General features: G+C 37.7%; 1 protein-coding gene across 1 annotated transcript; it reads right to left on the minus strand.

Annotated features, from left to right (window-relative positions):
* Positions 1-6,539: 6,539 nt before the first annotated feature.
* On the minus strand, positions 6,540-23,099 carry TESMIN (testis expressed metallothionein like protein). Its single transcript, XM_085224410.1, has 12 exons — positions 21,609-23,099; positions 19,273-19,390; positions 18,596-18,654; positions 18,339-18,497; positions 17,589-17,709; positions 15,812-15,888; positions 13,888-13,973; positions 13,207-13,278; positions 12,506-12,608; positions 9,252-9,389; positions 8,542-8,717; positions 6,540-7,169 (listed from the first exon to the last, which is right to left on the minus strand). Exons 1-12 carry the CDS (start codon positions 22,080-22,082, stop codon positions 6,995-6,997), a joined length of 1,758 nt encoding a protein of 585 aa, XP_085080536.1. The 5' UTR covers positions 22,083-23,099; the 3' UTR covers positions 6,540-6,994.
* Between the last annotated feature and the right edge of the window lie 61 nt (positions 23,100-23,160).

Genomic DNA, 23,160 nt, shown 5'->3' on the forward strand with positions numbered 1-23,160 from the left:
ACTAAAGACAGAGAAAGCAATTTATGCATAAGATACATACACACGTGTGTGCACATTGTGTATATATGTACATGTAATTGGGAAAAAAAAAGATCAACAACAAACTTACTCCTAGAGACAGAACAGCATTCCCCTTAATTCAGAAAAGTCTGGAAAATGGAAATATTTGCTGCCACTCTGAATTTTACAAATAATAGTGACTAACTAAGCTGTATTAACAACTCAAACGTTATTACTGGACTCTGAAAATACATAATGTGTACCTTTTCCTTAATTATATCTGCACTAGCATGGACAGTTTCCAAATCACGGCAGACCTGCAGCAACCTCTGATGATGATGATTATATTCAGCACAGTCGGTATCTCTCAAGAATTGCCTGTTTCTGCTTTTGACAGTATGTAAATCTTAACATGCCTCTGAACCAGGCACAAGAGAAAATACATGCAGCGATGAAATGAGGCAGGAATAGTGATATGAAAAAGGGGGAAAAATAAACACTAAATAGAACAGCTTCACAATGAAGTTGTTTTATGTTTCCCCAATCCTGTTGGGAGAAGTCCTGCACCAGAGAAATACAGTATTTTCTTTCATCACAACTCTTTATGAAAAAAATATTTCTAAAGTAGCTACTCTGATTCCATGTGATTTCTGATCATTTCAAAGGAGCCACTTCTTTCACCACAAGCATTGCTAATAGGTGACAACTACATACAACACTTGCATCAAATGAATTTAGCTTAAACTGATGCTTTTTCCATTTGCTGTGTTGACTGAACAATCCATATATAGTTGGTGGGCTTTACCTTCACAATCAAAACAATTTGGAGCACCACGTTATTTTATTCTTATCAGTTTTGCACATCCTATAATGAAGGAAAACAAGTGAGCAATTCTTTCTACTCCAGGGCTATCAGCTTGCTCTCAGCAATTCAAATACGGTACAGTAAGGCAGCAGAAAGTAAAATCTGCAAGGAGTACTTGCATCAAGCAACACCCTTTCACCTGCTCAAACCCAAACACAAGCTGTGGGTGCCAAGTGGCACCCTCTGTCTATGAATTTTGATGCTGCATAGTAGCTGTGAAGAGACTAATACCCTTTCTAGATTATTTGGGATTGAATTACTTAGCTAAGCTTACCAAGGATGGTTTGTCTGCTTTTCCTCAGCTGATATATTAAACACCTAATACTACATCAACATGAAATGTCATATTTTCCTCCAAGACACAAAAAAAGGTAAAAGCTGTAGCACAAATTAAATTCTGTTGCACATAGACTAATTAGAAGCTGACCCCAGTATTCATGAGGTTTGCCATATGAACAAATTAATAACTATTTAATTCAATATAACAATAAATCCATATCAGATTTGCTGGACCATCCAGATCAAAGAATACATCTTTTGCACAATAAATCTACATCAAAGGCAGACATCTATGGCTTTCAAAACAGAACACAACTTCATTCATGTGTTTCAAATACATTTCTTCCATACTGGTTAAAGAGCCTAAATACAAAAGATTTTTTTTTCCTTTATGGAATAGGAATGTGTAGCTTCAAACCACAATTTTGTTTCCATGTTCCTTTCAGATGTAAAAACTTCCCCTCCCCCACACCAATAATGTAATTATAGCTTCATGTTTCTCTTGTTACAAAGAATTGAAACGTTGCACTGCCTTTTACCAGCTTCCTTGCCAGGACAGAATACAGAGGGATGTGTTTCTAGCTACAGTAATTACCTTAATTTTGTAGGAACACAAGATTGCTGTGTAATCGGCTATTACTAATGCAATTACTCTGAAAAAATGGCTCACAACAAGATGTGTCAGGGGTGCTTCTACATCAGCACAGATTGTAGTAATTCAATAATGAGTCACATTTGGTCTCTGAAGTGGGTAATACTGACTGGCAAACGTCCACACTATAAAGAAGATATATGAAAGCATCATTTTGGGGGTATGCTTATAGGGTAAGCTACAGAGTTTTGCAAATTCACCATATACCTCCTGCTCTCCCTAAAATATTGGCAGTATTTCTGTAATTTCTGCTACAGTAGAGGGCTCAGTTCAGAGCCCTATTGTGTTAGGTACTTGCTCAGGATCTGCTGCTTCTAGCTTGTTGTAAAGACCTGACTAAGATCCCATTTAAATAAATAGGCTAGATGTTTTATGGACTGAGCCTGAAACAACTGGAAGATTAAAGGAAAAGCATAAGTCATCTAGTTATATAGAATGGACAAGAATTCTAATTCGAGAAGGTCCTTTTCCCTGAAACAAGGACATGGAAGTTCAGCAAATCTCTTTCAGGACCTGCCAGGAAGCCTGTAGCAGAGCTAAGAACTTAGTTCTCCAAAATCCTCATGTTACTCCTTAGCCACAAAGCACATAGCTCTGCCCTGTTTACTTTATTAGGAACATTTAACTACTAGCACATCTCAAAGGGCAGGTCTGATACAGCTTCATTAGTTGCTGACTGTGATTGTTAAAAGGAATGATAATAACTAAACCAAAAAGTATGCCACAGCAGGTTGCCGTGCTGCAACATTTGGAAATGGACAGCTGTACACAGATGGTCTCCATGCATCCTGTCCTATTGATTGCATGCAGCCCAACAGAATGAGCAGACTTAATGTTGCTTTGCCACATAGCCAGAAATACAGACATGCCCAAAATACCAAACACACACATAAAGTCTAATTGCAACAGGTATCACAGTTATATCTCCCTTTAAAAAAAATAATCTTGAAAAAAAAAAAAAGAAAAAAAATTCACCTAAAGGCAGAAGTCAAATTATGACAAATTATGAGTTTTATTGTACAGTAAGATTGCTAACACTGTCAGTGCAGTAAGACATAATGTAATTCATCTAATTATTTTACACGTGTTTGAAGTTCATCACTTTCAGTAATATTCATTACTTGTTAAGGTACAGATGCCCAGACTTTAGCCAGCTTTAACCCAATAGGGTAGAAGTGTGAGAAACTGCCACATACTGCGGACAAGGGAAAGGCCCAGCCACTATCTGAGCTAACCTAATAGAACAACAAGAGAAGCTTTTAGATGTAAAATACTGAAAATGTAGAATCAGGAAGTCCCTTTGAGTGAAAAATGACAATAGTGTTAAAAGGCACGTGCTGATTTACTGCAGTCACCAGCAAGGTTGAAACTATCAAACAAGGATGGACGAAGTGGAGGAAGAAGGAATGATGGTGAGTGTAAAATGGTGACACGCTGTCTATTTGTTTCCTACTGAACAGATCTTTGCCTAACTAAATCAACCTGAAGCAACACAATATACCTGTTGTGCTGACCACACTCCGAAGATCCCAGTGCTGTGAGAAGCCTCCACCTTCACCCAGGAGGTGTCCTTAAGCTCAAGTTTTGCTCCTTCCTGAGCTGCTTCTCAGACATACCTATGCCCACCTACACACCATGTTGATCTTGGCTCACTGATTTGAATTCCTGGTTTGACTTCGTATTTACCTCATCACTGCAGACTTGCCTAGCAACAAGCAGATCATTTTATTAGTCCCAAGAGTTCTTCATGCTGAGGCACCACGCACATTGCTGGTGTGGACTGTAGGCACAGAGAGGTGGATCTTCAAACACGGTTCCTTGTTGATGATGTGTGCAGTTTCAAAGAGCCCACAGAACATCTGCTTTACATTCCCCAGACACTTCCCAGCAGTTTGTTGTACATTTCACACACAACTCAAGTGATTCAAAACAAGACTGTGATACAGAAAGAATCAGAGACTGAGAGCATCAACAACAACAGATAAGTTTTGGAACTGACGGAACATAAAAAATTTCACAGATGATCCTACGTAGACCTACATTATAAAAGAAAATATTTAAAATTCCCTGTGAATTTTGTATCTTATGTGGTTGAAAATTCATTCATGATACCGAAGCGATCGATTTGAGCATGCACAATTAAACAGGAGAATTTATATCTCTGGGAAAGGGAATACACTCTGCTTGCATCTTTCCTCAACATGTAGCAGTGTTAAGCATTGAGAGGTTCTAAGAATGACATATCAAAAAGAAATATTTTTGCGGATGCCATTGATGACTAGTAAAAGCTGTAAAGTATGAGATTAATGCAAGGCAAATACAGCATAATATACTATCTCTCATTTTGAAAATTCCCTGAATATGCCAAAACACAGATACCCAAACTCCTGTGCCACACACCTAATGTTCTGTCCCCAGCAAACATGCTTAAATTATGCAATTATCTCTACATAAAAGGGCTACTTCTAAATGCAATGCTGGACCGTCTTCCCAGTGATATTCCATTACATCACGAGTGTCCAGCCTCTTGGCTTGCCTGGCCACGCTGAACAAAGACCCATCTGCAAAGGTTGGTCTGAAAGTAATGCCTCTTAATTATTTCCATGGAAATTACAAACAATGTAAAGAGTACAATCACGCTACTAGAGCAAATTCTCAGCTACAAAACCCTGTTTTTCAATACAGTCCCCACCATTAGGTATGCATTTTCACCAGCAGTGAACAAGAGCCCGCATGCCCATGTTTGTAACAATCTGCACCAGCAAAGATGAGCCACTGCTGCTGTTACCACTGCTGAAACACACCATTCACCACCTCACTGTGCTCACATCCACTGTTTCATCACCACAGAAATTCAGCAAGCACTGATGAATTTCAGTGGGTGCAATTTTTTCCATATGGAGGAAACCAATTCCATACCTTTGCTTCATGTACACTTTGATGTCAGATGCCATTTTGTCAGACTGCCCCTCTGCTGCCATCTGTCTCACAGCAACGAGATGTAACAGAGTGTTGGCAGGAAGGTTCAATCTCTACAGCCACACCACCAACATCCATCTCTGACACTGTGGGCCAATATAATAAAATAGGAAGAATTACTTTCAGAGTAGCCTTCATAAAATAAATGTAATATGGTTAATGCATATAAGTAACAAACTTATTTTATTTTATTTTTTTTAATTAAAACATATAAAAAAGAGAGCAACAAAACTAACATCAGTCTGGTTTGATGATGGTGGCTGCAATTCTAAGTGTGTTCTCAAGGTATTTGTCAGATTTTTGATGAAAAAGATCTTTTTTTTTTCACTCTTCCTGTGCTTCATTCTTGAAAAAGTTGTTCAAAAGTACACATACAGCCAAAAGAAATGACATGAATAAGACCTGAGTGCAAAGCAAGGAATATTTCTCCCTGGTAAGGGAGGGCTTATAGAAGTCTGGTAAGGAGACATGATCAGATCTCGGATTGCAACTCTAAACATTCCTCTTGAGAATTTGCAAATAGCATATTTATGTTGGCTGAAAATGAAGTTGCAAATAAACCAAAATATTATTTTTTCTTGCACTTCTGAATACTATTTTCAAATTCATTTATGAAAATGGAAAGCAAGGCTGCATATTTTTGCTGTTCACAGGACTTTTTAGCCAATGTATCAAAATCCATAAAATTCTTTACCATAACTTCAGTTATCACTGCACTGCATCCTCCTCTCTTCCCCCCTCCACCCCCCCGAGCCCCTGCACTGGAAATCTTGACAATAGTTTGCCAAGCCTTTGAAGTACTCTGACATATCCATTGTTAAAAACTGAAATAGAAAAAAGATGTTTGATGAGAATGTTTGCTTTAAATAAGTTTGCAGCTGTAGCCATTAAAATAATCTCAACTTTATCCATTAAAAAAAAGAAGAAGAAGAAGAAGAAGAAAAAAGGAAGATTTCTTGCTATTTTCATTGAGGCTGAAAATATTGGCAGTTTCAAAAAGATCTAGACTTTTTTTATCTGCAGGGTTAAAATATAATTAGTTCATGGAGTTATGAACCCATGGGATTGCTCATTCTTTTTAAAAAATATATTAAGAAAAATCAGAGACAGTTCTTGCCTAAGGGTGCTGCTGAAAGCTGTAGCTCAAGTCTTATCTAACTCATTTTCCTTAATTTGCTATTTGCACTACATTTATACCTCTCCCCAGCTTGCACTTCTACCTCTTACATTTGGCTGTACAATTTCTTACCTTCCCCACCACTCATCTCCCCCACTTTAAATATATTTTATTTCTCCACTTATTTATTTAGAGTCTATTGACTCAACATCTGTGCATGCTCTTCTGACTTTGTGACCTCATAGTGACGCTCTGGGGACAAACATTTTAAGACAATGCCATTATGTAGATATTAACTCCAAAATAAAAGGAAAAGGTCTTTGGAAGTGAAGGCTCAAGGAAGGAATGATACGTTGAGATGGTACCATGTCCCACTTGGAGCACTTTGAGAACCCATTTTCTCCAGCAACCTTCAGCAATCCCCAGCAGCAGTTGTTAAAAACAAAGACGTATAATCCAACCCATTCATATATCAACTACCACTCATTAAAAAAGCCCTACCTCTTATTAAATAAATTTTTAAATAGCATGCAATCATATCTGCTATCCTACCAAGAATTATGAATCAACACACATGGAGAATATCTTTATTTTTTCAAGCTTAAAAGCCAAAAATATCCAAGCAAATATTAAACAAGCACAAAACATCTAAAACTAAAGAGCATTAATTTTTATATAATCTGTCAAGACATTTAGATGATAATATGACTGCAATAAGAGAAATAAGTTGCCAAATCAGAGAAGACACAAAGCTGAATCAGCAGATTTGCCTGCCATCACTGGAAGTTGAATTGTTTCACAACCAATAACAACCAAACTAAGATAGCAACTTCTTTCTCAGTGCTTATTGGCTCTCCACTCACATAAACATTCAACAAAGTCACTCTAAGTTAAACTTACTTTAAACTGGAGTCTACATAAAGACTGAACAATTGGCCCAGAAAACCCCAAGTTTCACTTACATCAGCATAATTCAGAAAGAATGCAGCTGAAGTCAGTGAAATTAGTCCTATGAAAATTCAAGGTAAGATCATTTAGACAGTGACAATATATCAGTATTACCACTCATTGACTTTATATTACATTGAACATTATTCAACTTTCAGTCTTTTAATTGCACATGTAGGATCTGGGATAAACACCTCCCAAATTCCTCCATGATCATGCATTCAGCTAGACAGACAGAGTAACCTCCTTTTTCTGCCTCTTCAGCTTGCACCAGAAGACGAGCACATGTTGCTTTCACATCTTCCAAAGAAATATGTACAGCTGGTTCCCTGACATGGAAAAAGAAACTAGTATAAAATATATGCATTTTAAATACAGAAAATAATTTAAAAGACAAACTGCAAACCTCTTATCCAAGAGTTGGAATGCACAGAGCTGACTCAGACTAGCTGCACTGTTTCAGTGAGACACATCCCTGTAGAAATCTCTGTTTTACACTGAATAGCTTTTACTTCCAATGGTTTGCTTCTGAATTTATCTAATTAATCACATGGAAGACTGTGCTCACACCACAGTTCATCTCTACAAATGCTGACCAGTAAGTGTAGCAGGGAAAAGTTATACAATAAGCAGCTTTTTAGTTAAGCAAGCAACAGTCAGATCCTACATCATGTACAAAGAAATAAGCTAAAAAGTCTGAATCTAGGAGGCACTAACTGTATCAGATTACTGCTGTTAAAAGAAGTAGAATCAAGACTCTCAAGGGTTCTCTGAATGGCACCTTAGCAACATATCTTTGAAAAAACTCTTGAAACTACCAGTTATTAACACCATAACTCCTTGCACTACATTAATAGCAACACTCACTCTATTGGAACCATCTATCCAATCAGTATATTACCCACAGCAGAAATTATTCAAATATTTTCAAAAGAGATCATCAGAATGCTTTTAAAAAACAGAATTTGCGTAAGAATTTCAAGGCAGTGGTTAATGCAAAGAAAATATTAATGACTAAAAACAACTAACCAAAAATACAACTGCATTAATAAGTATAATATTAGGATAGTATGGTCTTCTTGAAAAACATTACAAACAAACTGCCAAAATAAAATTGACAAATAGTGAGCCAAAGGAAGAAGAGATGGAAGGAGAAGCTGTATAAACATGTTCATTAAATGAAATCCACAAACATTTTAACATATCTCTAGGAGCAGTTTTGTAAGAAATAAATGGGAAGCAGGGAATGAAGAGAATTGAGTACGTGAACAGTACAAAAAATAAGTGCTGTTTTTTAAGCAGAACTCATATCCCTGAACTCTCCACATTATATTCCTAAACGATAGGAACCACAGCCTCCCCCTTAGATATTTTTTATTTACTTAGGAGGGCAAAAACTATGTGACTTCTTTTATATAAACTGTCTGTCATTTTAGTCACCATTTGTTAGATAAATGCAATAAAAATTCATTAATTAATAATAATCCATTACAAATTAAAATCCTTTTGGATGCGGTGCTCAGGGACATGTTTCAGCAGAGGGTTGTTAGAGTTAGGGTAGTATGGTTATGTTGCGGTTGGACTCAATGATCTTGAAGGTCTTTTTCCAACCTGAGTAGGTTGAAATAAATGAATAACAGCTAACTGAAAAAGTAATGAAGTCAGATCAATGTAGTATCTATTATATTTCCAAATATTCACCTGTCTTTCTCCAATTTTGGTGAAATTTCAAATGTTGTTGTCAAAAATGGGTTATTTTCATCATTATTTCCAATATCCATGTAGTTTAGTGTGGTCAGCTGGGTTTTTTTATCTGGACTTTCTTCATAATTTTTGCAACCAATGCATTTGCAAATAGAGGAACACACAATCTTTGCCTGGCAAATATAGAATACTTAGAATAAAAATGTATAAAACTTGAATCAAAAATAAGCTGAGCAACAACTAGAGTTAAATCTCCAGTACTTATTTTAGATGCACGTGTCTTGGATACTCCCAGAGAGAGACCATCAGTATCAACGTAAGGAAGCAAGTTTGATCCTTGCAGGAATCCTTTTTGGAGAACGACGATTCTCTTTGCTCTGTATATTGGACAAATCAATGCCCCCATAGATGTGTGGTTTGAGCAAAGACTGTCTGAGTTGGCAGAAATACATTCCTCTTTTCATCTGGAGCACAGCACTGTCTGAGAGCTCATGATACTGAACATTTTAACTGATCAACTTCAGCTAGAATTAATTATTTGAAGTCATGAGAAGACATGGCAAGAGAGAGACTGCTTCCCTTGCGTTCAAAAAAAATTTATGATGAACTATTCAAAGGGATGAACAATTCTTTTTAAAGACTACTGTTTACAGAATACAGTGAATGTTAATGTGACAACCACTGACAGGAAAATCCAACAGACTCACCTCAAAGCACTCGCAATAATTCTTGAGACATCCTGAACGCTTGCAGTTACATCCTTTGTTATGATGAGGTTTAATATCTCCCAGTTTGCTTTGTCCAATCTTTGGTAGAAAAGCTTCTGGGTTTCTATCAAGGCAGACCTAAAACAAAAAGTGTTACATTAAGAGACATTCAAAGACTGTTTCATAGCATCTGAGTGACACCCAGTATTTAGCAAAGAAATTCTTATTTTCACTTGGTGATAAGAGGAAAATACATAAGTTTCCCAAAACGTGCGAAGGCAAAAATTCAAAGATTCCAGAATTCAGAGCTGAGTGGGATCTACCATGATTTTATGGAATATCCTAAATCCAGCTGGTGACTGGACACAAGTGGTGTTCCCCAGGAGTCAGTGCTGGTGCCTGTCCTCTTCAATATCTTTATTGATGACCTAGATGAGGGCATTGAGTGCACCCTTAGTAAATTTGCAGATGACACCAAGTTGGCTGGAAGTGTCGATCTGCCTGGGGGTAGCGAGGCCCTACAGAGAGATCTGGATAGCTAAGCTAAAGCCAATGGGACAAGGTTCAACAAGGCCAAATGCCGGGTCCTGCACTTTGGCCACGACAACCCCAGGCAATGCTACAGACTTAGGGCAGAGTGGCTGGAAGATGGTGTAGAGGAAATGGGCCGGAGGGTATTGATTGATGCTTGGCTGAACATGAGCCAGGAGTGTGCCCAGGTGGCCGAGAAAGCCAACAGCATCCTGGCTTATATCAGAAACAGTGTGGCCAACAGGAACAGGGAAGTGATTTCCCTCTGTACTCAGCTCTGGTGAGGCTGCACCTTGAGTACTGTGTCCAGTTTTGGGCTTCCCACTGCAAGAAAGACATTGAGGCCCTAGAATGGGTTCAAAGAACGGCGACAAAGATGGTGAGGGGTCTGGAGCACAGGCCTTATGAGGAGCGGCTGAAGGAGCTGGGATTGTTCAGTCTGAAGGAGAGGAGGCTCAGAGAGAGACCTTATTGCTCTCTATAACTACCTGAAAGGAGGTTGTAGTGAGCTGGGGGTTGACCTCTTCTCTCATGTAACTGGTGATAGGACTAGAGGGAATGGCTTCAAGCTGTGCCAGGGAGATTTAGGCTGGACGTTAGGAAACACTACTTTTCTGAAAGAGTGGTCAGGCTCTGGAATGGGCTGCCCAGGGAACTGGTGGAGTCACCGACCCTGGAGGTGTTCAAGGAACGTTTGGATTTTGTGTTGAGGGACATGGTTTAGTGAGTACTATTGGTGATAGGTGGATGGTTGGACTGGATGATCTTGTAGGTCTTTTCCAACCTTGCTGTTTCTGTGATTCTGTGATTCTGTAAATGACCCACCCATCTGTTATTCTTTTGGGGCTGTTTTTGTCTCTTTGTTGATACTACTTTCACCAGAAACAAAGAGAAAAACGAACCCATCCATATATAGCTATAGACATCTCAGAGTTATTAACCATATAATAGTCCAATACAAAGCTGATACTCAGAAATCAGCACTGGCTATTCCACTGGACAGTAGCTTTTTTCAGGTCCTACTATCTCACTGTGCCATGCCATGTTAGTCGGACTAAAGAGATTCTACGTTCTTTATGTACAATATTAAGGAGAGGCACAGAAACTGATACGCTTTTCTGAAGGACAAACGATCTCTCACGCTCTACCGTGATGCTACCCGCGGCAGTGAAAGGAGTGCTTGGACTGCTACAATCTCACCAATTCAACTGCTGAGGAGCATTTGAATTCAAAACCCAGTTGTAGCATATCAATACCAAAAACTACTGTGGCTTTGCCTGGTTGGATTCAGCAAAATTCTAATTAAATGAACTTCTTGTACAGTCCAGAGATGATGTGAATGATACAAAAGAGATCTGGAGAGCTGTACACAAGAAACACAAAGCCAATATGTCCTTATTTTAGAGTATCAGTAGTTAGAGTTGTTTCATTTTCACTTTAAACCTTACATAACAGATATATATTAGTATAAAATAAATAATTGCCCAGAGTATGCAGTCTGATAGCATACAAAAGTTAGCCCCCATACTGTTCAGTATTCCACTAATAAAATCAGTTTCCAAATGTGGAGTCTCACTGCTTCTCAGAAGTAAAGGGTTCAGTGCTGTTGTGATGAGCACAAGCTTTGCTTTGCATTGTTGTTTAGTCAACCAGAAAGACTAGCACAGACAACTACAAAGGATCTGCAAATTAAAATAATAATTCAGAAAATGATAATTTCATAGAATCATAGAATTGTTTGGGTTGAAAAGCACCTTTAAGATCATCTAGTTCCAGCCCCCTGCTATAAGCAGGGATGCCTCTCTCTGGACCAGGTTGCTCACAGCCCTATCCAGTCTGGCCTTGAATGCTTACAGGGAGGGGGCATCCACAACATCTCTGTACAACCTGTTCCAGTGTCTCACCACCCTCACAGTAAAGAATTTCTTCTAATATCTAGTTTAAATCTACCCTCTTTCAGCTTTAAACCATTTCCCCTTGTCCTGTCACTACACACCCTTCTAAAAAGTCCCTCCCCAGCTTTCCTATAAGCCCCCTCAGGTCCTATATAATGCCCCACAGAACTTCTCTTCCCCTGACTGAAGAGCCCCAGCTCTCCTCTCTCAGCCTGCCCTCATAGGGGAGGTGCTCCAGTCCTCTGATGATCTTCGTGAACATCCTCTGGACCTGTTCCAACAGCTCCATGTCCTTGTGTTGGAGGACACAGAACCGGAAGCAATACTCCAGGTAGGGTCTTATGAGAGCTGAGCAGAGGGGCAGAATCACCACCCTCAACCTGCTGGTCACACTTCTCTGATGTGACCCAGGATACAGTTGGCCTTCTGGGCTGCAAGTGCACATTGCCAGCTCACGCTGAGTCTTTCATCAACCAACATCATCAACCTAATTCTGACTTTGGGACACAAATTTTCCTTCAAGTGAAAACATTTTCTGAAATTAAATTTGGAGTTGCACATTTTGTTCCAAGAATGAAAATTATAATTCCACTAATATACCACTAGCTATAATCAAAAGTATCAGAGGCTCCTTAAAAGTAGATTAAAAAAGAAAAACGTTATTTTTTTTATGTAAGAAAAAATATAGCAGCAGCAGTTGGTGATATTTTGTATAAAAATAACATATTTCAAAGGCTGTAACTAGAGGAAAAAAACAATACTAGTGTATTTTTCATACACAAAGCTGATACTGATATATACAGTATTTTATATTTATTTATTTATTACCTTAATGGCTTTAAATCGTTCAGTTTCATGAAGTGGATTGTTGTAACAATTATTGCAATTGCAGTTGTTGCAAAAGTCACCACTGGCAAAGCATTCACAGTATCTACAATCAACATATAAACACAACTTCAGAAATGAAAAGAGTAACTGGTTTTAAATGTTATTCTACTTCAAGGCAGAATTTATAGCTCCTACCCCCCTCTGTTATTCAATCTTATCCAAATATACTCGGAGACCTTCTCTCTCACTTGTTCATTTTCACATTTTTTTAAAAACACCCACTCCACAATTGAATCAAATTTTAATCCTCATGTACAAATCTGTGTGCATTTTATGTATGCATGTAAATACGTAATAAGATTCTGCATAATAATTATGTAGATTATTGCTGTACAGAAGTGAGATAGAGAAATGATACTTCAATATACAGCATTTTCATTCTATAAATAATTTTCTAGAAAAACGTCTTCTAGGTTCTCTTCATATTTTCCATGTTTTTAATTGTTAGTCATCCACAACTACACCCTGAATTGTGAATTTGTGTGATACTAGTTGACATAAACTGTTGATCTTTAACTAAAGATCAGATGAGAATTTTTGCCCCATATGGCTTGTTCATTAGAATACATTTATTGTAAGTATATTCTTTCAAATATACACTGCCATTGATATTTATTAAATGTTGATAAGCTATTACTCACAATTTAAGACACTGAGATTTTGTGCAGTTACATGGTTTCTTAGACTTTGTAATCCCCGAACCAAAAGGTAGGCTACACAGATTGAAAGAGGAAGAAAATAAGAAAAAAAAAAAAATACACAACATAAATTGGTCTATACTTTTGAAACTTTGCAACATTCTCCCCCCCACCAATTGTAGTGCTATCTTCACAATTGTGGAGTCAAAAAACAAGTGACAGAAAGAGAAGAAAATCTCCTGTGATCCACCAGTTGTCATTACTAGGGGCAGGCCAGCAACCACTCAGAACCCAGTAACTGCAGTGCAACTGCAAAGCACTCTCATCTGTCACACCGGGCTCGCATCTGCCTTGCATTTAAAAACCATCTGCAATTAAGGTTTATTAAAAGAATCCCATTAGTGTTAGAAATACGAGCTAAACACATGTTAATTATATTTTAAAACATATCAATTAACTCAGAAAATTAAATGTTTTTCGGACACATTTACAGCACAGTTGCATTGATCCTAAGAAACCCTGGAAGCCTTGACCACCAGTAAATGGAATAATGGCTACCATGATATGTACACAAATCACTTACAAAATTGCATGAGAAGCAGCTATATTACACAAAATGTCTAAGAGTCTTTGCGAGTATAAAATTTAAAGTTCATAATGGACTAAATGTTGCAAGCATCTTACCCAGCTGAAGTCATTTTCACTTGCAGATTCGATTCTGGTTGGAAAGTGGAAGTGCTAGCTACTGATTTTAAGTATTCATGTTCAAACTGTTCAAGATAAAATATATATAGCTTGCTTATATTAAATTTTAGAAGTAGACTACTGTGAATTAAAAAAAAAAATAACACAAGGAAAATGTTCTGAGGATGCTTTGTTTGCCACATAAAGCGATAAAACTCATGGAAGCATAAGGCTGTGAAAACTGCATGCATTTCTCTTTGAAACTGCTCAGTACATCAGGATACCCGTTTCTCCCAGTGTAAAGTATCAAGAACAGCCACCAGTTCTTGGTGCTGCAGTATTCAGTGTACTGCTAATTCTAAGTTCAGTTGCTTTTAATTGCAGTAATCAACAAAAACTGGCCAGTGACTTGATGATGTACATTACGTTCAGCTGCAATATGGCATTTAATTGGTTGAAGACTAAACAAATAAAACAAAACATATTAGCTTACAGGCCATCAAAACAAAATGCAGATCTATTTTCTCTTCAGAGAGGGTCCAGAGGAGGGCCACTAAAATGACCAGAGGGCAGGAGCACCTCTCCTATGAGGAAAGGTTGAGGGAACTGGGCTTGTTTAGCTTGGAGAAGAGAGGGCTCCAGGGAGATTTCATTGTGGCCATCCAGTACTTGAAGGGAGAGTATAAACAGGAGGGGGAAACAGCTGTTTACGAGGATGGATAGTGATGGGACAAGGGGGAATCGTTTTAAAATGAGACAGGTGAGGTTTAGGTTAGATATTAGGAGGAAGTTTTTCACACAGAGGGTGGTGACACGCTGGAACAGGTTGCCCAAGGAGGCTGTGGATGCCCCATCCCTGCAGGCATTCAAGGCCAGGCTGGATGTGGCTCTGGGCAGCCTGATCTGCTGGTTGGTGATGCTGCACATAGCAAGGGGTTGGAACTAGATGATCATTGTGGTCCTTTTCAACCCAGGCCATTCTATGATAAAATAGCCTAGTAAAACAGGTAGAAGGAAGTGCTGTGAGTCCTTGTAAATAATAACTACTTTAACTAGTTATCAATCTAGCTGCCAATAAGGAAGAAGAAAATTAATATATTTAAAGCAAGAGAAGAAATCTAAGCAACAACAGGCTGGGGATAAAATCAGAGAGAGAAGTGCAATCCTGTCTACATCTCTAGAATGTTTAGGCACCAATTTGTCAGCACTCTACTTTTAGTGATGAAAGACTCTATAGTTCATTGCTCCATCTGGCCCTTGGGTTTTTAATTTCCTCTTTTACGAGGGTGGCTGTTACCCACAAACCATCTGCTGTGTTTGTACTGACATTACATTCATTTAACACAAATCAGAAGTTAACAGGTAAACATTTGCAATGATTTTTGCTACCAGTTCTATTGGAAGTGACAAGAAAAATCAAACATCTACAAAGATCTTTAGTCTTCTGTTTTCATTTTTAAAAATAAATTGAAATATAGTTCTATCACTTCATTAGCAAATAATAATTGAGAAAATTATAAAGACTTACTGACTATTAAGTCCTAGTCAACAAATACAGTGTAAGGAATCCTACTGGAAGAAAACATTCTCATTCTGGTTAAAGTCAATGTATTTTCCTTCACCTCTCAATAGAGTTATAGAATAGTTCTCAGAAATAATGTAATTTATATAAATATCAAATTCAAGTCTGAAAAATTGGAATTGCACTTTTAAATTCTGTTATTATTTACAGAAAATTCTCAAATCAGAGAGTTTGTACACAGGAAGCACACAGGATTGTAAAGCTAACCTGTCTAAACTAGCTAAAATATATTTAGAAAATGCATACAATTGTTACCTCCTGACATTAGACACAAGAACCTATTTTTAAGAAAAGGAAAGTTTATACTCTGTTTTGTACATGACAAAAATAAAGCTACTTTACCTCTTGTTTGTTTGAATCCAGATTACCTGAAACAGGCAAAAGCTGCCCCAGCACAGCTGTTACAGGGCTGCCCACATCTGAAAAGATGACATTTAACTGACTGCTCGCAGTGTATAAAATTTAATTTATGCATTCAACTTTCTCAATTAAGCATACGGCACATGGATAGTTTCGACTTTTTGTATTAATAAAAAATAAAAAACTAACCTACAATATTTCCCGACAGTGTCTTTTTGCACTATCTACTCCATCTAGTGTGGGGAGCAAACTCACTCCACAGTTGTATCAAAGAAGGACCTAGAAGTTTGTTCTTCAGAAAAGTTTTTCTCAATTAGAAAAAGAAAACTGACAATACAAAGACTCCTTTACAGAAGAACTCAACTCTTCACCAATTTTTCAGCTAAGAATGTGGACTGATGCTTTTACTCTATGACATCAAGTACATTTATTTAGAAACAGCATAGACTTATAATATTTTGATATGAAAAATGATTGAAACAGATGTTTATCCTGAGCTCTTCTTTTATGAATTTCCAAAATTCTGTCAGAGTATCTGGAAAGGAGGTATTTAGCCTATTAAAAAACAAACAAACAAGCAAACAAACAAAAAACCACAAAGAAACAACAGCTAAAAATCTATGAAGAAATCCATGGCTGTAAGAATAGAGTTTTGTGCAAGTCCCAGTGGGGCATTGCATTTAAGGAAATCAGTACCTTAAGCTACGTAGAAAAAAGTAAGCATTACTCCATTGTCTTACTGAGATAACAGGATTAATCTAGGTTTAAAGAAACTTTTAGATACAACTTCTGGACCCACGCCTTTTACTTACTGGGAAGATCAGTAAAATGAAATAAAGCCTGGGCAAATAAAAATTAAAACAAACAAAAAGTCAGTGCTCTCCTCAGATTTTTCTTTCCTAATGTTGCAGCAAATTAATGAGAGCTTGAATGGTTTCTATGGGCATATTTTCTTTAATTTGAATGTACCTGGTTTATTCTTCCGATAAATATAAATAAACATGCTCTATAACTAGGGCATCTGCTGAGATTCAAACACTCAGCATCTACTGATACCACAAACAGTGCATGTATGGTGCCCACTAATGAAAGGCTTTGTTTTTGCAATGAGATTGACACACACCACTGAAATTAGAAGATACTGATAAGTGAAGAAGTAATGTTTATGTTTCTGTGGAAGCTATGTTTGGGTAAAGAAACATTTAAGTAAACTTAAACCTCCCTTAAGTAGTGTTGCCCCTAAGATGAAAATGTATTGTCCCACTAAATATCTGAATAGCTAAACAATGAACTTTGAGATCTCAGAAGCCACCTTCTTTAAAAACGGATGGAATTTCAAGTTCACTGAATGACAGAAACATTTGTGGGACATTTAGAATCCCAAGGCCGAAGGATACCCAAACAGCCCTCAAGGATGCTCCTCATTTATAGTGAAACAGTGCCACCTCGTGGTATACTAGGGTAAATGCAACCAATTGTAGGCAAGCGCTTTTTGCCATGCCTTTTCGTAAAAGAAGTTGGTCTGTATATTAAAAATTGTAATTACATTCAACACGTCCATTACATCAGTTTCAAAACATTTAAATGCCTAGATTTTTTTTAATTATTACAAAAGAAAGTAAAACAGTAACTTGTGAAAGCTATACTGGCTTCATCTCACCTCTGCTCACAGCTGATTAAGAAATTAAACACCTGCGCTTGCAAGTTAACTACGCTCTGCTATCTGACATGCTAGAGATAACTTTAACTTTGATTTTACCAGATTGAAGATAATTACGTTGGTCTTCATACTGTGGAATGAGATGGATTGTTTTTAGATCCTGTGTGCCACAATCCTTTATACAGAATATTTGAGTACCTCCTTCCAGTTGGCAGATCATCTGGAAGAAGTAGATAATGATAGCCTCCCATCTAAGAAACTGTAACTCTAAGCATACAGACAGAACAGGTTTTGTAAGAGTAGCACGCTTCATAAAGCTGCACCATCACACACCAAAGTCTCTCAGACAAATGGATCATTGTGCACAAAGGTGTCTGCCTTTTGACCCTTTCAATTTGCTTGGTTTTGGAAGAATCTATGATCCTGTAGCTCTTCAACCTATGGTGAGATGCACTCCTGGTTCTCTAAACTCTTGTATGAGGTTTAGCATAACATATTCTAGCTAGTTTTCTACTATGCTGGCCTAGCATTCAGTTCCCTACCCAGAACAAATCCCATTTCACTTCAGTATTTCATGTCATTTATTCAGATGTGACTGTAAAAGAAGACTGTTGCTTTGTGAAATTATCTTCATATTACTGTATGTAGCTTTCAAATAGAAAAAAAAACATTTTATAGGTAAAACAGCACTTTGACTAAATAAAAATTAGTGCCTGCGTATGAGAAAAGCACTGTCTAATCAGTCTTGACACAAAACTTACTAAGTGGGATTTTGGTGCATGCATGGTACAAGCAAGTTAACATTTGCTTAGCATATAATTCTTCCATCAATTACCAGACATAAATTACCAGGGGGCTGGAATAATTTCTGTGTAAATATCCAGATTCCTCTGCCACACCATGCAGTGCTAATAACTCGCAGTTAGACTCGTCAATATTTGAACTCTGAAAAATTGCTCCATCTTCGTGATTCTCTGTAACATTTCTAATTGCATCTCTTACTTCGGCCTGAAAAAAACAAGTGTTATACCTTAACAGGCACTCCTGAAAATCTTCATTGAATTCCAGGCATGTACAATGAATTTAGAAATCAAATGCATACTTACTATTTCATCATAGACAGAAGCACTAGTCTGAGGCAAGCTGTAGACACCACTGGAGCATTCTTGTACAAGAAAAAAAGAAAGTTTTGTTTATTAAGACATCTGTTTGCTTTTGCTTGGTTTTAAGGTCAGGAGCTCACTCACAGTATCAAGAAGATTTTGATGTCACTACAGGGTTACAGTCTTACAATATTTAATATTCTCTTGTAGCAGACTTTAAAAAAACAGGCTTCCATGTGTGTTTGATGCCTCTAAAAGGTTTATCGTGACCGTCTGGTAGAAGTCATTTAGCAATGACATTATGTTAGCGAGGCTGATGTGTACGTCAGCTTCCACTGGAAAACTGTACTGCTATCATACAAAGGACAGCTGGGAGACTTAAGGCATTATAAAGAACAAGGGAAAATCCAAAGTAAGCCTGAACTTTGTGGCTGAAGCAACAAGAACACACATGAACAAACACTGATCTGTTTCAAAACTTTCTCCTTTCAGACATTCTTAGCTCTATGACCGTTATTAGAAGGAGCTCATGCTGCAACCTTCCAAATCCAGAAATTATTTTATTCAGACATTCATCCCCTTTTCTAACCCTGTAAGAGGAGTTAAAATAAAGTAATGAAACAACAACAAAAAAAACCCAAACAAATAAATAATCCCACTCAGACACCTGTGGCACTTACCATTAAAGCAATCTGGCAAATTTTTTGACTGCATAGGACTGTTTTGTATTCCTTTAAACTGATCATAATAAATACAGTTATTCTCATCTTCAGCTGGAGGTATTAATGATCTGATCACCTGAAGAAAAGAATGTTTTATAACTACTTTATATATTACACATCTCCTTTAAAAATAATAATAATGAAAAAACAAACAGAGATAAACAGAAACTGATTTATAGTGATCTTTAAGTTGAAAATTATTTGCATTTCTTAATTATAATTAAGCACATAAATGCTGCAGAATAACCAGCATTACCAGATACTACTGACAAGTGACTATTACTTCTCCTTTTTCTGTTGAGTTTGCAGTTATGTTTTAGATCTAACACTTTTGTAACTATAAGAGCATCATACCTAACACCTACATTTCAATTTTCCATGATAAAGTAAATGAACAGAAATGGAACAAACAGAAACCAACTATTCTGTAGTTTCAAATTTGAACTGAGATTGTGCAAACTGGACAAATGTCTTTCCATCTCTGGTCCCTGCTTTCTCTGCTTACTACTGACAGTAGTTCAGGGGGATAAGCAAGCAGTATAGAAACAGCCAACTGGCTTTAATTCAGTAAAATTAGTATTCATAGCATGATTATAATTTTGTTCTAATAATTTCAGGAAACATAGCAGATGAAGGAAACTGATTCAGTGTGGCAAACTGTAAGGATAACAGGAAAAGAGATGGTCAAGAGATTCTAAATTTCATTTTTAGACCATTGTGTAGAAGAAGTGAGCCAAACACATTCTCGTTACCTGCAGCTTGACTTTGAAGAAAGGAACTATTACACCCTAATCATATATATTCTTGAGAGATTTGAAACTTATAGTTCCAAAAAATGAAGAGTTTGATTATTAAAGAACTACTGATAATATTGGACATGCATTTAAAGAATCTCTGAAGCAAAAGATCTCCATAAACCTTAACCTGAAATCAGAAAGCAAGCTAAAACACGTAAGGTTAATGTCAAGGTAGACTTCAAGCATTTTCAGATGAAATGGCACTGGGAAATGCTCTACTGCTGCCACCCGATTTTCAGTCTGGCACCTTGGTGGGATACTGCAAGAAACAAGCATTAGACCCATTCTCAACCAAGTGATTTTTGTTAATTTTTGGTGAGTTTTAATGCCTTTTTGAATTTCTGAACCTTAGCGTAGCAACGTTTGTTAAAATATTTATACTGGAAAGAAACATCAACTGGTATACTTAGTTATTTCAAAATAGCTTCCCAGAGGACACACAGTATTCCCCCAGAAGCTGCCTACGGAGCACAAGCTGAATTAGGTGATTTCTGCAGAAGATATTCTACAACCATAAAGAAAGGTACAAGCACATCTAATATTCTAAATATGAATAGTCCACATTAAGCAGATGGATTTGGTCCCCTGACCATCACTAAAAGTTTAATGCTGCACATCTTTATAGGCAGTAATTAATTCAATATAGATGATGTTACCTTCAAAGCATACCACTTACAAAACTACTTCCTCTACAGATATTTAACAACATAGGTCACAGTTTACCAATGCAAATAAATTAATTTCAAACACATTCAGACTACTCTAAGATGACAAGCACGTCAGCTGTAGAACTAAAGAACAAAAGTTAACGTAATGGAGAAGGCTCTCGGGAGACCTCACTGTGGCTTTACGACATTTGAAGGGAGCATAAAAACAAGAGGGTGGAATGGTTTAAAATTATGACAGGGAAGGTTTACTTTGGGTATTAGGAGGAAGTTCTTCACACAGAGGGTGGTGACACGCTGGAACAGGTTGTCCAAGGAGGCTGTGGATGCCCCATCCCTGCAGGCATTCAAGGCCAGGCTGGATGTGGCTCTGGGCAGCCTGGTCTGGTGGTTGGTGATGCTGCACATAGCAGGGGGTTGGAACTGGATGGTCATTGTGGTCCTTTTCAACCCAGGCCATTCTATTATTCTATGTTTCTATTTTGTACAACTATCAGATGGTTGCTAATATCAACAGTAATATATAAAACTGAAGCAGGTACTGCACGGTAACTTTTTTTCTCACTAAGCAAAATACGCAGCCATTTAAAAATAGTGCTGCCAAATACAGGCAAAAAAGAACAGCAAACAGAACTGTACGTTCACTGCATGTTATTTAAAGCACAAGGAAACAAATTTGATTTCTGTGCACACTACTAAGTTCATTCTAGCACAAGATTTATGACATTACTTCAAAGATTACATGGATCCCATCTCAAGTTTTAATGTGGTGATCTTCTACATATAAATTACAAAGAAGCATACACAAAAATACTTATTTTATGCATCTTACAGGTATGGCTCCAACATTTTGATTGACTGCTCCTTCTGAAGAGAAAACACTTGAAGTTGGAACACTGCAATTTTTATGCTGTGTCACTACAGAAGAAAGGAAATGGTCACCATCTGAAGGCAGGTAAGGTGAATGTGTATAATCAGCTTCTTCAAGATTTAATCCTTTGTATTTTTCAAGATCTTCATTGTCACAGCTATTGTTTCCGTGTGGATATATTTCAACTTTTGCTATTGTATTCTGATTTTCAGTGGAAAGAGGATACTCGAAGTGATCCAACAAAGCCTCTCCTACATTTATAGTGTATAACTGATTGCCTTGACTGGACGATAATCCTTCTTCAACAGGATTATTAATTACTGTGGTTTCCAGACTGAAGTTTTCAGAACTATCAGGAACATTTTGATTTAATATTTCAGTTAGAAATCCATCATCTGTAGCTGATCTTATGTCAAACAATATCTGATTCTCCATAGTCACAGGCAGACAGTCAGGTGCATCTTACTTATTTACTTGAAGATAATTAATTTTTCTATCACAGTATTCTTCCAAATAACTTAGATATCCTAGAAGGGAATGAAATAGTCTTGACCAAACAAGTACGTGCAATACTGAAGATTAACTCAATTAACACGAAACTGAAAAATACAATACTGAAGCGGCTGTTTGGGTCCTGAAAAGCCACCAAGCCAACACAAACAGCTGCTTTTAGTGCAAGAACAACTTTGTAACTTTTCACATTGCAGCATTCATATAATTTGGGCTTAAAATAGAATTTAGCTGCTAGATTTTAGCAGTCAAAAAAAAAAAGAAAAAAAAGAAAAACAAAAGAAAAACCACAGCCTAGAGCTTGGAGAGCAGCAGTTACATTGTCAATCTCGTATAATTGAGCACCGTAAGCTCAAATCACCTATATCCCCATGTCACTACTGTCAGATGGAGACAAGGCACTCCTCTGCCCTCCATGCTCCACAGCACCTGCACTAAGACACCAGCACAGACCCACCCGCTCTGCTATCATTGCAACTCTTGGATTTGGGCTACGCTAACAGGATGCTTAGGCTCACGACACGAAACCAGCCCTCTTCCCTCACTCTACCCCCTCTCCAGCCCCACCCCGCGCTCAGCGAGAAGGCGAGGAACCGCCGCGTGCCCGACCGTTACAGGGCGCTGCGCGTGCGCGGTAACGGCCGACCCGCGCGCGCTCGGCTCGCGCCCCGGGGACGGCGGCGCGCTCCTGACGGGAGGAGCCACGTACACTACAGCAGTATAGAGAGGAGCCACGTACTCTACAGCTCATCGACTGTCAACTTAAGACCAGCGCTGATTGCTAGCCTGCATTTTCAGTTTCACTGAAAATTTCTAGCAGCTTTTCCCACCTCGAATTGTTTTTATTAAACCTGAAAAATTGTTCATTAGCACGTTCTCTGTTAACTAGCAAAGTATCTATATATAAAACACCTCTTCAATAAGCTGAGGAGTGTCCTGCTACAGCTCTGAATTGGATTTAACTACAATGATTTCACAAGCCCAGTAAAGCAAAGGAGCCCGG

This window comes from Meleagris gallopavo, chromosome 5 (assembly GCF_905368555.1).
Source record: "Meleagris gallopavo chromosome 5, MGAL_WU_HG_1.1, whole genome shotgun sequence".
NCBI classification, from domain to species: domain Eukaryota; kingdom Metazoa; phylum Chordata; class Aves; order Galliformes; family Phasianidae; genus Meleagris; species Meleagris gallopavo.